Source organism: Cephus cinctus, unplaced genomic scaffold (assembly GCF_000341935.2).
Source record: "Cephus cinctus unplaced genomic scaffold, Ccin1 Ccin1_scaffold0008, whole genome shotgun sequence".
NCBI lineage: Eukaryota > Metazoa > Arthropoda > Insecta > Hymenoptera > Cephidae > Cephus > Cephus cinctus.
In genome coordinates, this window is record NW_014332759.1 from 1 (window position 1) to 18095 (window position 18095).

General features: G+C 32.5%; 2 protein-coding genes across 28 annotated transcripts in view; one reads left to right on the forward strand and one right to left on the reverse strand.

The window, feature by feature from the left end:
• The first annotated feature begins 887 nt into the window (after window positions 1-887).
• LOC107271990 (peflin) lies at window positions 888-3344 on the forward strand. Of its 3 annotated transcripts, none has more exons than XM_025091881.1 (5): window positions 888-909; window positions 1540-1732; window positions 1962-2240; window positions 2383-2514; window positions 2714-3344. In XM_025091881.1, exons 2-4 carry the CDS (start codon window positions 1552-1554, stop codon window positions 2472-2474), a joined length of 552 nt encoding a protein of 183 aa, XP_024947649.1. In that variant the 5' UTR covers window positions 888-909; window positions 1540-1551; the 3' UTR covers window positions 2475-2514; window positions 2714-3344. The 3 variants fall into 3 exon arrangements, with proteins under 3 accessions (XP_024947649.1, XP_015604176.1, XP_015604260.1); XM_015748690.2 differs by lacking the exon at window positions 888-909 and adding an exon at window positions 995-1154; XM_015748774.2 differs by lacking the exon at window positions 888-909 and adding an exon at window positions 1001-1154 and having other exon boundaries at window positions 1594-1732.
• Window positions 3345-7572: 4228 nt separating this feature from the next.
• Window positions 7573-18095, reverse strand: part of LOC107271374 (potassium voltage-gated channel subfamily KQT member 1) — a 116237-nt gene continuing 105714 nt past the window's right edge. For 20 of the 25 annotated variants that reach the window (XM_025091685.1, XM_025091166.1, XM_025091259.1 and 17 more), the window contains 4 exons: window positions 14622-14718; window positions 13805-14142; window positions 13449-13651; window positions 7573-10693 (listed from right to left, as the gene is read on the reverse strand). In XM_025091685.1, coding sequence (XP_024947453.1) covers window positions 10419-10693; window positions 13449-13651; window positions 13805-14142; window positions 14622-14718 — 913 coding nt within the window. In that variant the 3' untranslated portion in view covers window positions 7573-10418. Of the gene's footprint in view, window positions 10694-12430; window positions 12486-13448; window positions 13652-13804; window positions 14143-14621; window positions 14719-16238; window positions 16367-18095 lie in introns of all 25 variants that reach the window. The other 5 variants (XM_025091868.1, XM_025091777.1, XM_025091224.1 and 2 more) reach the window with 3 other exon arrangements.

Genomic DNA, 18095 nt, shown 5'->3' on the forward strand with positions numbered 1-18095 from the left:
ATGTAACTCATGCATGAAAAACACTACTTTTCGTGCCTCCGAAGTGTGGTGAATGTGGCGCTTTATAACTATGGATACGATAAAAATTCTGCGCATGCATACATCGGCCCAATTTTACATTACCGCACTAGTGCTTTCTTCTCGCACTAGTGCGATAAAGTAAACTTTGTTTTCGCGCGCTGTTATGAAATACATTCACTTTGGAAGCCTTCCTTGCTCTTCTCATGGCTGCCTCCTCCAACGAAGAGATGTTCCTAGCTTTGCTGACGATAGCTTAATTAGTAACACAACGGCACGATCCGAAGACAAAGTGAATAAAGCTATCGTCAGCAAAGCTATGAATTTTTTGCCGTCCTTACTTCAATGGACCATATATTGGAGCTAGTCGCTGGCACACTAAGTTTTTTGTAGAGAAACATGTATGTACGTCTATTAAGCATCTACCTAGGAGATTGCAATGTACGGGAAAGGTCTTAAGAAACCTGCGAACAAATCGGCACCCTTGACCACAACCAAAAGCCTTTATTTCCTCCGATTTATCATTGACGGAGACCGTGTGTGCTTGAGCCTCGAATTCAACGACTGACTCGTTCGCACGCTCTTACATTTGTCGTGCCCTCTCGCCGGGCCGTTCCTCACACATACCAGTACACCACAGGCTTTTTGCTTGGCTAATTTATTGGATTTGATTTAATATTTTTGCTTGGTATTTTTTTAGCAAGGATTTATTTTTTATGAAATGGCTACACTTTTAATACTTGGCGTAACCGTTTTGTTTTGAAAAAACATTTTTGGTGTTATCATATAATAGGAAAACATGACTTATGTACTTGGCCTCAATAATATGATATCAATACTTTTTGTTAGAGGAATTCACAGTAATCCTGTACTTGGCGTAGTTTTTTACACGTAAGTGTTTTTTGGGGGATAAGTATACTTACTGTAAAACTTACAAGCTGACGTAGGTAATTCAACGTCAGAATCTAGCGCAATCTAGCGTTGGTTGTTTGTTGCAATGAGTGATTTGTAGTTTGTTGTGTGATTTCGTGCTGCCAGTATCTGTTTGTTTGTTACAATATTTTATAAAGAAATTACATAATTATTTTAATAAACTACAATATTTCATTCAATTTTAAACAGTCATGGCTTATCCGGTAGGCAATCAAAAATCTTTATACTCTAAATTGTATGAAATTTTACATCTTACTGTTGAATTTTAGGTTAGATTCGGTTATATTTATATAAAATTATAGCTATTTTTATATTACCATGAGTTTTTATGTGAATATTCACAATGAAATTGTTTGAAAGTAACATGAATGTCATGAACTAAACTTCACTTATATTCATTTTTTGCTATATTTACTGAACATAGTTATTATTTCAATGTCATATTAGGCTTAAAGCTTCCCAAATGTATATATGATCATTCTATTAAAATTGAGTTTTTAGATATTTTACTTTAGATATTTTTAAAAGTAGAAATAATATTTTTTTAGTTTTCTGATTTTTATTTTTGTATCTTGTATATAATTTTAGCAACTTGGCAATATGCATGGTGCAACATTAGGCTCAACTACTGGTTCGATACAGGTGAATCCAGAAGTACAACAATGGTTTGCTGCAGTTGATCGAGATGGTAGTGGTAGAATAAGTGCAGTGGAATTAAAGTCAGCATTAGCAAATGGTCAAGGGGGAACATTCTCTGACACAGCCTGCAAACTTATGATAGGTATGTAATTTAAAGATATTGGTAGCTTGTAATCTTATTCAATTAATTGTACATAAATGTAACTATCAAAATATCTGTTAATTTAATTAGAATTAAAGTACATGTCATTCTCACTATTTCTTATACATTTCAAATTATAATCTATATTCAATGTCATTAAAAAATAGAAGATTATTTAACTCATAATAAGTCACTAAGTTTTACTGAAACTTTGTTAAATGTTTCCTAGGAATGTTTGACAAAGAGAAACGGGGAACAATAGACTTGCAAGAATTTCAAGCTTTGTACAACTATATTAATTCTTGGCTTGGAGTTTTTCGAGGATTTGATCACGATAATTCAGGCAGCATCCAGGAAAGTGAACTTTCTGCAGCTCTTACTCAGATGGGATACCGTTTTAGTCAAGATTTTATAAAGTTCTTGATAAAAAAAAGTGACTTCAATCAACATGAAAGCATTACTGTTGATCAATTCATCGTTGTTTGTGTACAAATTCAAAGATTTACTGGTAAGTTATATGGCATTTATCAACACAATTTTTTTATTCATTAATCGCTATTTGAAAATAATCCAGATGCGTAAAAGTATGGTACCAACTGAATATAATCTAAGTACTAAACTATTCTACTTTCGTTTTCTGCATTCAACAGAGGCCTTTCGAATAAGAGACACAAACCAAACAGGCGAAATTAATATAAATTTCGAGGATTTCCTCTCTGTTGCACTAAATTGCAGTGTGTAAACTTCGGTTAATATCAAACTAGAATATAATCCAGTTACATGTGAGTATTTAATTTGTTTCAATAATACTAAAGTATAAAATTAAATACATTTTAGATTTCTTGTTATCATTGGAATAGAAAGCATATTTTTAATTGTATTTTAGAAGTGACTTTGATTTTAAAAGTCCAAGTCGTTCCAATAATAGAGTAATATAAATTTACTGAATAAAATAACTGATATACTTGTCTTTTTGTTCAGAGGTCATGCTGTTCTATGAGCTAGTATTATCCATAATGTTATTCAATTTATAAAGGTGAATGAACTTGCATATAAACCTTAAATGTACGCGGGAAACTCCACGTAGATTAAAAATCTACTTACAATTAGTTTCATATGCAGTTGGAAATCTTGATGTTTCTTAAATCCATCAGCCTAATTGATTTTGGTTTATCCGCCATTTCGTAGCTATTTCACTGGTAAATGACGCAAGCAAGATAATAAGGGAATTACATATGAACTGCATTACATTATTCAAGAGGTGAACAACATTTGTAATTATACCTTGCTGATATACATATAGAAAAGAAAAGCTAGTGTTCGATGAACGTTATTTAAGCTTAATGATAGTATTTTATGAAAAATTTTTATTTTTTTTAATGCAAAATATATATATTGGACATTTAAATACCTCTTAAAAGGATTTTAAGAAGCTACCTCGTATTATGCTTATACAATCTTTTATAGAAAAGGACACGTAGATTATAATATAATAAATCTTATGGATATCTAGAGATTATATGCATTGTATAAGTTGATTAATCAAAAATATACACGACATTCGACCGTTGTAACATATTCAACAGATCACAATAAAAATAACTAAAATTAATAATACTACTTTCATTAGTTCAAGTATAAAACATTCGAAGACCAATTAAAGCATTAAAAATATTTAGAAGAAAATATTGAAATTTTGAATTAACTTGAAGTGGTTAACGTGCAAAATTGCCAGAAAGCAAACTAATTTATCATTACAATTTGTAATTGTAATTGTAATTATCATTACAAATTTTATATGCTACATACACTAAAAACTGGACTAATTGATATCATCGAACATATTACACATTGGTATATTTTAATATAGATAATTTCTTAATTTCACTGTGCAGTATCTCCAGAGTATTCGATAATATAAAAAATATGTCTGAAAATCAAAATAAATAGAAATAATCATTTATTTATTTTCTGAAACAATATGAATAATGGAATATTGGGAAAATATAATGAACGATCATTGAATATAATTGAATAAAAATAATGATAGGAAAAAACAAGTCTTTAAATACGAAACCTGAATAAGCAGTTTATTAATTTATCATGACTTATTGATATTTAATAATTGATAATGGTAGTTACATCTTGTTTCGTGTCTATTACTCTAATATTATCCTAATACAATATACGAGAAATTAGGCGAGGCCGCGAGGAATCAAAGAAGAAGTTTCGCGTTGGAGAATTGTACAAAATAAGTTATACAAGTTCGTTAATTCAATTAAATAATAATCGCTGATACGCTCATGTTCAAACTAATTAATGTTCCATAGGGAATCGTTCTAATCGAAATGCTTGACTATGCGTGATTGCAAAATGATAATCACTGAAAGACATGAGGCGGCGTGGTATTATTTTTCAATAAGTGCATGAGTGTTTATTTTTTGCTATTATTTCGTTGCAACTAAATTGCGATTATTTGTAGCGTTACTTCACCCTCTGGGGAGATACTTTTTATTGAGCCATTTTAACCCTTTGACTGGCAGAAAAATAGGTGCCAACGGACCCATAATGGCAAGTCATGAAACTTGGTACTAGAGGGTACTAGAGGTTGCTGAATACGAATTTGGTGTAAAATTCAAAATGACTGATCCAATATGGTAATCTCAAATTTGAGAAATTCTCCAAATTTGAAGTCGCCATATTGGATTAGCCATGTCGAATATTGTAATTTTTACCCCAAATTCGCATTAAGCGATCCAAAAATCCGTCTATTACCGAGTTCCATTAAAATCATACTAAAGGGTAAGAATTTAATCGATGTGCACACTATTGCGTCAATACCAGCTTTGGCACGTCTTTTTTTCACTCACTATTGCGTCAGTGGCAGTCAAGGGGTTAATGACACCATAATTATTAGTGGTTAAAATAATAACTTGAATGAATCATTCAACATAAATTCATAATGAATTTTCACGCCTTTACTGTATGTGTTACTAATAATTGGCAATCGGTTTAATTATAATTATATACTAATATTGTACTAGCGTCATTATACGCTACCTTAGAAAACAAATAATAATGCCAATTTTTTTCGCATTAATTAACAATTGGTATCGTACTTCTACGTTACTTGTCGCTCCTGATATTTAGTAATGTTTACATACGATATTAATTATATCGAGATAATCAGCGAACTGGAAAAAAGCGTTAACGATAGTAATATGACAATGGGAAATACAATGCTCATGCGAGGGCGAGAAAACGGCTTTATATTACTGTTAATTAAAAAAATACCTATCGCACATATCGAAGTGCCTAGCGTTAAGATGGTCGCAGTAGTTTACGAAGGTACTCTGAATTGAACTCGCATTTTTATTTTATTCTTAATATTATTATCATTTTTTAATATAATAAGGAATATGTATCTTTATCGGTGTGCAGAGAGTGATTCAAAAATGCAGAAACAGACCATTTCAAAATAAATAACTGTTCATAAACAACTTTGGAGAATATAATTCTTATATTTTACGTATTACAAATACAATTTCAACAATTTAAAAAAAAATTAGTTTGCAATGCAAAGATATTTTTTAAGTAAAGTATTTCACTACTGTCACGTTTTTTGAAAATGTATTTTCATACTTGTTTTTATATTTATAACGTCAATTCGGAGAGAAAATTTTTCTCATTTAATATTGTTATCTACAATTTATGGAACAAAATGTACGAAATACAATAACAAACAGTATTTTTTTGTGCACAGAACTATCATCATTGTAAATTTGCATATTTTACACACAAAAAATATCTATAATGAATCTGTCTTCAAATTTGTTTGTTTTGCAACTTATGAGTCACTCTGTACATTTGCCTCAGAAACACACACATACATGTGCGCCGACGTAGTATATATGTACACTAGGGTGGTTGTTAAATAGTGTCTGATCGAATGGAAACGATTTGGGGAGGCGGCGCGGTCGAATTTCGATCAGACACTATTTCACAATGACCCTAATGTACACGTATGTGTGTATATACCCGGTGGCCTAGAGTTAAAGCAATTACAAGAGGCTAGTACAATGCTTTAATGCGACTACTATTATCTTAGCCACCAGGCATATATCTATTTGTATACTTGGTCGCTATGAACTTTAAAGCTTGTACCACTGGTTATCTTTTTTTTCGCTAATTCGAGCCTGCTACGAATAAATTTTGTATTCCTTTTTCGAATTCTTGTATGCATATATATTTTTATCAAATTTAACCAATATTACGGCAACCTTGCGTATTCTTTCATTTAGTACATTTCCTGTTTAAACAACTTTTATAGTCACTCAATATTCACTTTCAATGCACACTTCGTATCTCACATCCTTACATAGGAAATATAATGTACTAATAACTTTGCTCTGTTTCTGATCATTACACTTGTGTTCATTTAAATTTATAATCTCATTTGTCGACTTATTGTATGTATAAACTATAATGATGATAACGAAGATCCTTAATGATGATTATGATAATAACAATAATTATAGTTATGTTCATCTCATCAAGAGCTAAAAATAGTAAACAGAAAATTTCAATTACAATTAATTGTCTGAGTGTTAGGTGAAATTAGTATTTTTGTTTTTCTAAAGGATACGTCAAATGTTTTTATGGAATAGGATTTTTACAATGAATGCAACACAATTTAAACAATGTAATGTGCGATATTGAGTATTTTAATTTCGGTTGTTATCAAGTTGATAGGTCTATGGCCATACGTTAAGGTATTACTACGGATCGAAAAATAACAAAAGTTTCAATGTAAGATTTGAACAATCCAGCGTCAACTTTTGAACTGGTACAGTTCACTCACACACGCCCGTCCCTACATCGATAGGCACACACTAATGTACATTGTATGTAATAGTGTATACGTATATACACCGAATACAGTCTCAAACGCAATGTTGCCGTAACGCTCTTTTGTCTAGCCGTCGTACGAGAGATTTCGTAATAAATATCGAACTTCTTTCATGTCTATCAATAAATCCTATGAGTAAAAAGTTCTGACTAAAAATCTAAAAAATTCCTAATTTTTTCCTTTGCCACATACTAGTTTTTCATCGGAATTACGCGGACGAGTCAAATGCAATAAAAAAAACCATGCGCGTTTTATAGGCCAGGTATAGGGAATACGTGTTACGAATCCTGACTTTAACTTGGAAATACTCGGAAACTGATGAGTGAATCGTGTTAAAAATTTGTAGAGAGATGTACTGCTATACAAATTAGACGTAAAACAAATTTCAGCTCGATTACGCGGTTTTGAGTTTACCGTAGTAATACCTTAAGTACAATTATAAGGATTGTAATATACTGTACAAATAGATACAGACGTACTTATTAATGGACCAGTAATGATTGCTTAACGAGTTGTTGTGTGAGTGCTGGAGTATTAAAACGTTAAGGATCATTGTTAATGGGATCTTTAAAATTGATATATATTTTATCATTCCTTACATTTATATGAAAATGATCATCGGCAGCGATAAGGTAATTTATTTCACGTATCGTTTACTTAAATTTTGAATTTATTGGTTATATGCCTATAACTGATTTCACATACAATTAATTTATTGATGTTGCTAAAATTTTGAAATTTATTGATCATTTTAATTACACTAGCGTCGTGTAACATTGTTTAAATATTTTTATAAATTGTCATAAAAATAAAATATCACGAAATGCTTGTTTCCACAACATGTCTCAAGGTGTTGTGTCTTTTTCAAAGATGCTAAGTAGAATTTGTAATTTTATTTGTTGTTATGTTCCTAATCGTCTTACGTCTTTTTAAGAATTTGATAATATTATTCCTAAACTGTGTCTAGTACATTATATTCTCCATGAATGTAACGGATACGTTGGCTGTGTTTTGTCCAATTACAAAAAAATACACAGTTTCCAAGTGATACACAAGTTTCTGCCGCGCTGTTTATTCTTGTACAATCATTCAGCCATTTATGTCGAGTCTTTCTATTATAAACGTTCTTTCGCAAGGGCTCTGTAGCTGATAATCCGCTATTTTCCTAAAGTCGATTGATCACTCTAATGATCACTATCATTATTCCGAGTATTGGATAAAATTACGCTTATGTTTAACTCGTGTGCTGCTATACTGAAAATGGCCTCGCGAGAAACGTTCGAGAGATAAGATTCCTTTTCGACAATAGAAAATTAGGCTTCTTTTACTATTTCCTAACTGTCGTAACCTATCAAGTTAAAATTTCGGAAAATATCTATAATCTTTCCTCTTTTTTCCCCCTCTATACCAATATCGCAATGTATCGAGTGACCTAAAAAAAACTTCATCCTTCGATATTTCCCGGTTTATGCGTGGTAAACCTTGTTGATTGTATGATGCGATCATCGATAAAATTTATTAGGATTGTGCAACGACCAATGAATATTCGTTCTGCTTCAGCGATAAAATTGAATAGTACAGTATAACCTAGGACAGAAAAGTTGAAAATAAAAAAAGGACTGTAACAGCCCCCCGGAAATAATGAAATATTACGAATAGAAGAGAAGAAGTAACCGAGCGTAAATATAAATGCAAATTGAAAAGATGGCAAGTGTTTCTTCCAAATCAGATAATAAAACTGACATGATTCTATCATAAGCATCGTGTAGGCTTATACAGCTATAACTTAGTGAGCGTTTGTTGAAGTGTAACTTAGAGAAAAATATTCATAAGAAGGTCGTACATATTCATGTATATAAATTACTAAGGTGTAGCTGTATTAGCAGGATTATCATTCATAATCGATGAAATGATAAGAAAAATATAAATTAAAACGAAATCTCATACAAATTTCTTTTAATGATGTCTTCAGTTGCACCTTATTTTTAAAGAGTATTCATTGCATAAACATAGTTATAATTACGCTGATGAAAAATGGAACACATTTTTATTCCATTAAGACTCTGGACAAGCAATGAGAAGAGATAACAACACTGGCAGTGCGAAAAAAAGAAAAAAAAATGCAAAATTTTCAATAAAACGGATGGGTTCGATGCAAGTGGAAGCTAAAGTTAGTGCGTGAAAACTAATCATTTGGATTAGGAATGGAGCAATTCGTAAAATTGCTTAATCTACGTATCATATTCGTTCAATCGCGATTCCTATTATATCCGCTACCGTGTGGCATTACGTACGTTTTATAACGTACGAATATAATACGCATTGTGTATAAGTGTATAATGTATTCGTAACGTCGTACAAATGTAATATAAGCGTCTTTCTTGTGCCCTAAGTAATCTTTTTATTGTATGTAGACTTCTCACGTGTTTTTCATCGAAGGTCATTAATACTATTTAATTGGATCGATCGACTCTTTTAAATTTATAAATTTTCTTTCTAGTCTCTATCGTTCTATCTAATACATCATTAGTCAGGACCTTATCTCGAATCGCTTGATTTTACATTATGAATTCTTTTTATATTTCCTTAATTCTCTGTGTTTCTTATTTCCATAATAAGCTTTTGGCCCTTATCTTCTTAGATTTTTGTTCGTTTAGATTAAAAACTCGCATACCTATTTACAGAATCGGATCTCGAATCTCGTCTGCATATTTACAGAATTGCGAAGTTATCGCGCGTGGCACCTTGGCCGAGGACAATTTTTTAATTAACTTAATTTTTGTAACAATTCATTACCCTTTAGGTTCCTTTTTGTTGATAGTAATTTTCTGTTTTCGATCTTAACTTACAATCCTAAAGCCAACCGCACTAAAGGATCTAATGTGTGTTTCGTTTAAATGTACCTATAGCATTTATGTATTTATAATGTTCTCGCGTTTCTTGCTATTTTTTAATAGTTTTATGTAAAATTTCGTGCGTTGTGAGTAATATAAATAGATGAGGCTTAAAGGCCTATGCTAGTAAAATTTGAAAAGTTCTGTGCAACTTTATGTAATCGTGCAAATACGGAAGTCCTCCGGGACAGTTCGATTTACTTTATCTAATATATTTTATGATATTTTTATAAATTTTCAGAATTACCGGGTGTCTTGATGCGCATTCCCAATGTAACTTAAACAATAAAGAATATTTTGTCATCGTATATCATTCTTTTAAGTTTTCAAAACAGAATAACTACCTCCGATAACCGTAATCGATAATGGGAGAAATTAAGTTACCGTGTATATTATTCGTTGTTAGAATCGTTAAAAAAATAATTGATCTAATCTGATTCGTTTGAACACAATCTCACTAATTTATTCATATAATTCTTACCAAATATTCATTAAACAAAATAGCTTAAACCCCATCACAGTTCTCATCTAATTATAACACTGATAATCGATTTGAATACCATCCTGCATATTCGTATATGCTTTTAGAGAATCGTCAAAATAATAACGGTATGGAAGGAATTTCAATTAAATTCAGAAGTTCAATGTATTCCACGAAAAGTGAAAATTCGACAACACGGATGATTTACAATTGCGCATGCTTTGAGTCCATTAAATTACATAAACTATTCTAAAATCGATTAATTCATCCCCATTAATCATGGGAATCTCTCCGAGAGACCAGCAGAAAACCTCGAAATCCATCCAGACATTTATGAGCATGTTCATCTGTACCAGGATATTTATTTCTGGCCTCCACGACATTTGAAAGTTGAACAGGGTACTACGAGGACGAGCTGTAGGACTGCGACATGGAATGAGGCGCAAGAAGATCCAAGTCTGTAGGATGAGTAGACTGTCCAACCAAGGACACGTCGATGGCACTTTGACCTGGACTGAGGCTAGGGGTTACGATAATTTGTGTCCTAGCGGCACCCAGGAGTGCTGTATTCTCGCAGAACGTTTCTTCTTCATCATCATCTTCTTCTTCTTCCTCTTCATCGTCTCCAATCTCGTCTTCATCCTCTTCAGAATAATCCAGTTCGCTTTCCACCATAACTGAAAGAAATATATGACATTACTTTGTTGTATGATGAACATCGACTTCATTAACCCTTTGCGGTCCGATGTCGATTATGGCTCGACATCGCTTTTCGTTCTAGCACGTCCGATGTCGAGTGTGACTCGACATCGTTTTTTGTTCTACCGCCTCCTGTATCAAGTTTCACTACACTGTTAAAAAAGTTAAGAAATTTACAACACAAAAGATGAAACTTACTACATAGGTGCATATAATATTTAGAATATAGGTAACGCAAATGAGTATTAATGTACATTGTTTTGTAAAATTGTAATCAAGCATTAATTTTATTATGCGTTTAGCGAATATAATATATTCGACTCTGATCATTAATAAGAGGTTGAAGAATTTTCAATCAATTGTAATGCAATCATACATTTAGGACTGAAAATTACAATACTTGAATTGTAATATTACTGTTCGATGACTTCACTTTTAATGTACAAGTTATTTAACATTCAATGGTGTTTTTGAAATTTCATAAACGGTTTCTGTAAAAGAGCTTCCTGCACATGTTTATGAATTTTACCACAGATTTTTTTAACAGTGTACGTCTCACTTGTAGACAAGATAAGAATGTGCTACCGCAGCAGATGTAAAATAAGCGATGCACTTGCGAATCCAGCGCGGACCTGCTGGAACGAAACGGTGAAGAGCGTTCGGTCCGCAAAGGGTTAAGGATCTGTACATTTGTTACAATGATTCGAGCTACATCCAAGGACTACGTCTAGTCGGTCAATTTTGGTTTTTCCTTTGTATGTATATTTGAGAAGGGATGATGGATAAGGGTTGTATACAGAACAATTGATTGAGTAAAAGAAAGGATTGGTAAAATATAAAAAGCAGATGTGATAGATGGTTATATTTAATACGTAAGTGACGGGACTGATAAAAGATAAAATTAAAAGTTATATTATAGGCTGGTTTTATATAGAGGATAATTCTAAACTAACGTAACAACTGAAGTTGATTCTACCACAGAGATAAGATAGATCTGCAAACTTCGTGTGGTACGTTAGTTTTGAATAATTCTATATGATTTATGATAAAGGAGTGAAATATAAGTTTGTGACTATTGATATTAGGGGAAGAAAAATGGCGCGTTAATTGAAGATTCACAATGAGGTAGGGGGAAGGGTTTTGTTTTCATTTAAAGTGCAACACGATGCAAGTATGTGCAATAGGGACAGCTGTAAACAGATTCAACGGATATGCATGTAAAATGCATTTATTAAATCCTTGGAGAATGTTTATTTTAAATAAAAATATATGTGGATTGATTAATTTATGAAAACGTTAATTCCGAGTTTAGGAACATCACAGAAAAGTTTGTAAAACAAAAGTACAATAATACAAAATAATGAAATATGTATCTATTGATGTAGACGATTCTTAGTGTTTTACATCCAACAATGCAAAAATCCATTAATCGCAATGCTCTGAAAGGTTTAATAAAACGATGAGACACCAACCATAAATACAATAGAAGAAAGTCGAAGTCTGGATAACAATGTATTTTATCCCTTGGGGAGACAAAGGCAACGAAAGAAAGGAGATAAAGAATTAGTGCGGCAGAGAGCTAAACTCAGAGTTAAAGGGAAGAAGAGAAATAGATTACAATATGGATGCTCGACAAATTGCGTAAGATCGGAGCACGATGCAAACGTCAAACACGTCCGGCATTCTCAATAATTTGTTAATATTTAATAACTCACTGTACGCTATTTCTTTGTTATAACGACGTGGACGACGAACAATCGTCGAGCGAGGCTGAAAACGTACACGACACACTTTTACCAAACGTTTAACTGTACATTTCAAATGTCATAAAGTTTACTGTGTAAATATCCTGTCTTTCTACTACGTTCCTTATTTTCGTTTACCGTTGCACGGATTTCCTGATAACTAAACCTTGTAACAGTAGGTACAATCCATAATGGTGCGCATGTATGTACACATGTCCAACGTCTTTATCGAATTGCACATGCATGTGATCACTACTTGCATCGTTGATGTAAAAGAGGTACAGCCAGATCGTGAGATCAGTTTTAATTTGAAGTGGCTAATATTTTATGGATTCTAATATGAATGAGTCCCTTCAGCGTGAAAAATGATGTTGCAGCCAGACAAAAAATGTAATGAATTTAATTTTTTTTTTCATTGCAAATATATTACAATTTTGAAATTCAGATCCAGTCGGATAGCGTTACGAATACAGAAATAAAATTATTTTGATTATTTCATTAATGAATTATATTTTTTTGTTTTATACAATTTTTCGATATTCTGAAGGTTTTCAAGTTAGTAATTTTGCATTGTATCTAAAAAGTACACGTAGCATATTCTGTGCGATTACATCTAGAGCATTAACCTTGTCCGTACATGGATATAAGTAAGAAAAATGTTAAGAAATTTGAATGTTGCGAATTAAACGAATTAAGACACTCACACTCAGTGTACATAAATAACGCACATGTTCACATATCGAAACGCTAATTTAATTACACACTGCACATATGCATAGTTATGAGGCTTCAGACATGAAAACTTTTGCGATAATCCTGCGGTGTAATGAAAGATGGGGTTATTAAATCAGCTGAAATATGCAGTTACAGTACAAAACAAATATGGAAATATCATTGTTATTTGAATATAAATAACACATATTAGAGATTATGATTAGCAATAGTACTATAGGTAGATCAAGTATCTAAAGTAAAAGTATTGCCATACCCGTGGATTCCTTGGGACTGTGAACTGGTTCTGAACTTTGCAGTGTGGAATCTTCGTGTTCTGTGTCTGGATCCGGAAGCGAGGGAACTACTATCACGACTTCACCATCCCTAGTTGTTGTCATTGGGGATGAGTAGGTTGTCAGGGCGGTGGATCCTGATGTCGTTGGTTCAGCTGGATGCATCAAATGAGACGGTATTGAACTAGAAATTCAAATTTTCAATTACGACATCTTCGTTAAAAATTCATAAATTTGATAGAAAAATAAAAATTGAAATTATTGCTCATCATAGCAAGATGTATTTATCCAAAATTGACATTGATTGAGAAAATTAAAGAAATTTTAATCATTTTACCTCAATGTGACCCTTTTTTTGACACGACTTCCAAGGTCTGAATGTCCACGGTGCATTTGTCGAGGTTTTTGTTGCTCTGATGGAAATGACCTTGTAGTTGGTGAACTTGGTTCTGAGTGTTGCTTGTCCACTAGAATTGGTTTAAGGACACCACTGACACCTCCACCTGGGGTTCCAGGTGTTCCTGGCGTCCCGGGTGTTCCTGGCGAGGGTACAGATCCCCCAAATGTTTGGTTCGCTTCTGTATCCGGAGCCGGAAGTGGTAACGTGAGGATTCGTTTTCGGTCCTCCATGTAGAGCTCGATTAATTGATCCAATTTGACCTCGATATCGTCAACCTGAAGTTTGTTTAATCCACTTTTATTATATAACGTTATGTTATTTAATTTAAAATACATTTTTTAATTCAGTTACATTTCAATTAGTCAGTTGGGCATTCATTTTATGCAAATGCATGTATTACGTCAAATTTATTTTAAACAATATATAAATAACAAAAATTGAAAAGTGCTAATAAATAGATCACAATAAATAATTTATCGTTTAAGACGAACTGTTGTAACAATCGGAGCATAATATTATTAGTACCTGTAACTGAATATTTTGACAACGAAAAAAAAAACAAGAAAAAGAAAGAAGATTTATTTCATATAGAAATTAATATTTTAATGCGTTTTTAAGAAATCAGTGATGAAACGCTTATTGAACCTTTGGTTATTATACTACATATGACAGTGGTCAACAAATATTGATATGTAATACTATATGTATAGTCTTATGAGATGAAATTGATAGAAAAAAAAAGAAGATTGATTACCTGTCTCTCGACTTTGACGACTCTCGAAGCAAGACTGATCTTAGACGCATAGACATCCCTCGCCTTCGATCCTTGCTTACCTAAAATTTGGTCTAGCCTATGTAAAATAAGAACTCATGAGAATTTCATTCCGTCACATAAATACGTGGGGTCGCACAAAGCCAGCAAGAGAAACAAAGCAAAGGAGCCGAAGCGATAGTTTACAATTAATCAGGACAAGTGAAACATGCAATAACTGACAAATAGATAGAGTGCTATGAGGATATCATGGCTACTAATAGGAAGATATATCAAGAGTAAACAAAGACGATGAATTTCGCGTGAACAGTGGCGATAAGCGCGCTCGAGTTTATAATTACAAAGTCAAGACTTTAACACCGCGCATGCGCGGAACTTAGTCGCAATATTTAAATTCAAAACAATTATGTTACACAGTTTATAGATCCTATGATTCCAACGTTAACAGTCAATTTCAGTTTAAAAAATATGATATCGTATTGAAAAATTTGCCTTACTGAACGTGAAAAATCAATAAAAGAGATTTAATATGCCTGTAAAACGGTACTGTCATAATAAAGAATGAAATTGATCAATTTGAACGCAAACCAAATCTAAATGAATGTAAATCTAATTTTTAATTTGAGACCTAATCTTTTTTACCCATATCTGGTTACATAAGTATTACATGTAAGTGTTAAAGTAAATTACACAATAGCAACTGCGTTATTTTTTTTAAATTTTCCCTACGATTTACACCAGAGATTATCCTTGCTACCTAAAATGAGGAATTTTATCCGTCGAGTGACGAGGATCCATTTATCTCTCATACGTCAAAGTTTGGATGACTCTAATTGTAGAAAATATTAACAGCCTTTATACCTGTGCTTATTCTTTTTTTAGGGCCAACGCATGCGAAATATTTATTTAATAGCAATGAGTGATTGTCTATTATACATATATTCGTATACAGATAGGTACTGTGATGTTACATATTTGATTTAATAATCCACTGTCAATTTTTACACTGTGTAAATCGATCATTCTCGCCGTAAGAGCTATTTACCGGTTAAATATCTTATGAGATTGCATATTAGCTTCTGATATCATGAATCCTTCATGGGTACGGCTTGGATGAAGCACAAGAAAACTATCACCTCCCAAAAAAAAAAAACTATGAATACTCAATGCTTCAACATAGCACGTAACATTGAAGTCTTCTGACAAAAAAGTTTTATTTTGCATAAAAATTTGCTTTTTGATTAAAACGTCACAGTCCTACTCAAAAGTTGGATCTACCATTATAGAACATATGTGTACTGAAACATGATATTTACATAAAAATGCAGTGCACAATACGCAGGGCCAAAAGTTTAATCTAGTTATAATGAAATCCGTAGGTGTACTGCCGGATAAAACAATTTTGCCCCTAGTGGTAAAAATAATTGCAATTACTTAGTGCGCGATAAGGATTGCTCTAGATTAGGATTAGGTGAATTTTGAATATTAAGACGATTCCGTAAATTTGGATAAATTGTGGAAGTCCGAAGTGACAGGGTATAAATGCAAGCGCACAGGATGCTTCATTGAAATGGAACCGCCGGAGGAGGATCGAGGTACCTGAATTGTAGGTTTCGTACGCGATTGAGGAGGTCCGCGTGTCCTGAGCTGTATTGTTCGATGACGTCCTTAACGTCGTAGGGTTTCAGTGCTTCTCTGAATTTCTTCCGAGCCACGAAGTACTTCAGCTTCGTTCACAGCACATGCGATATACACGAGTTTACTCTAGATTGCGGTTAATTATTATTTATATTCGCCGATCATTGGCTCTTTTGATATTGCTGACTTTTATTTATAGAAGTAAAAAGGCTGTCTTCATTTTCATTTATTCAAGTTACCTTACTCAAATATCTGTACTTGAATTTATATAGGCAATGTTAACGCTCGCTATTATTTATTAAAGTTTAAAGTTTAAAGAAGAAATTCTGTGAATTTCTACCACAGACGAACGATTTCGTTTAATTATGATATTATGTACAGAGTGTCTCATGAATTGAAAGCATCATTTTTGTAACTTAAAAATCACTAAAGTATTTACGACGCCTTCATTCTTGGGTCGCCCTGTATACATTTGTACATTCCTATCAGAGAATGCTGTGAATGGTACCCATTTTTTATCACGTAATTATAATTTCGTTTTGCCAAAAAAATTTAGTTTTTATTAACAGTTCCTGTAGTGGGTACACAAAAAATTATATGAGGTTTTTCCCAGTAACATATTCTTTTCCCGAAAAAGCTTCTTATCGTCAAATTTAATTATAGCGAATCACTCGAATCATGGAAATTTTGACTGACTGTTTAGCTCGTGAATACCCATTACTACTATGACTATTATGAGCAAATGAACTTCAGTAATTAAAAACAAAGCGATGAATGCATTGAGTAGTATACATATACATAAATGCTTAAATCGAAATTTCGTCATATTAAAAAATTAAACAATATATGTTATTGTTGCTGATAAAGTTCAATTATGCTAAATTATGCAATCACATTTTTGTATATTAACCTCCCACATATTGCAAAAAATCCTTCAGCATTCTCTAACCAAAAATTCAAAAACTTAATGTACGATAAACGTATCCTATAAAGTATCTACTGTCGTATGATAATTCCGGCTATATTCATCTATCATTCTCCTCATCCTCCCCTTGTTCCCTTATCGGAAACGATCTTCCTTATTATAAATGAAAAATTGCAATTTCCGCAAACGCCATAAGATGATGCAGATGATGCTGAAAGAAAGGAAGCATGCTGAATGAACAATTTCCGTTCGTAGACAAGTGTCATTTGGATGCTTTTTTCCATTCTGCCTTTCTTATTTCCTTGTGCAGAAAAAGAAGAGCCGTAGACATTCTCCATGTGATGACAATATTAACAAGTGTTATAAAATATATATGTACGTAATACGTTACAAAGACACGGGACAAAACAAAATTATCAGATATCACATTTCAATGCATCACACATCTAATCGCACATGACACTGTCAAAGAATGAAAGTAGAAAAACATTTTATACTTTGCAAGGTGTCTCCACGAAGGAAGTATAAAATCGATAACGATAACAATATAACGAAGATAAGTTCAAGATGCGAATCTAGCGGGCATCACAATGAGGAGAAGAAGAAGAAGAAAAAGTGTTGGGAGATGTAGATAAAATGAGCGATAAGGGAAAGGTTAAAAAACAAATGATTCTCAAATGCAAAAGGGAAGGAAGGTAATGGAGAAATGGATTTTTTTGAATATTGTAAATTTTAATTAACTCGACTCGAGTTAACAAAATATCTTATTATAATAATAATTCTAATAATAATTCTTCAATGTGACGTGCAATAAATCAAATAAAAAATAATAATTCAAATAATTTTTCCAAATATTCATACATATACTATATTATTATGAAACCAATTTCGTA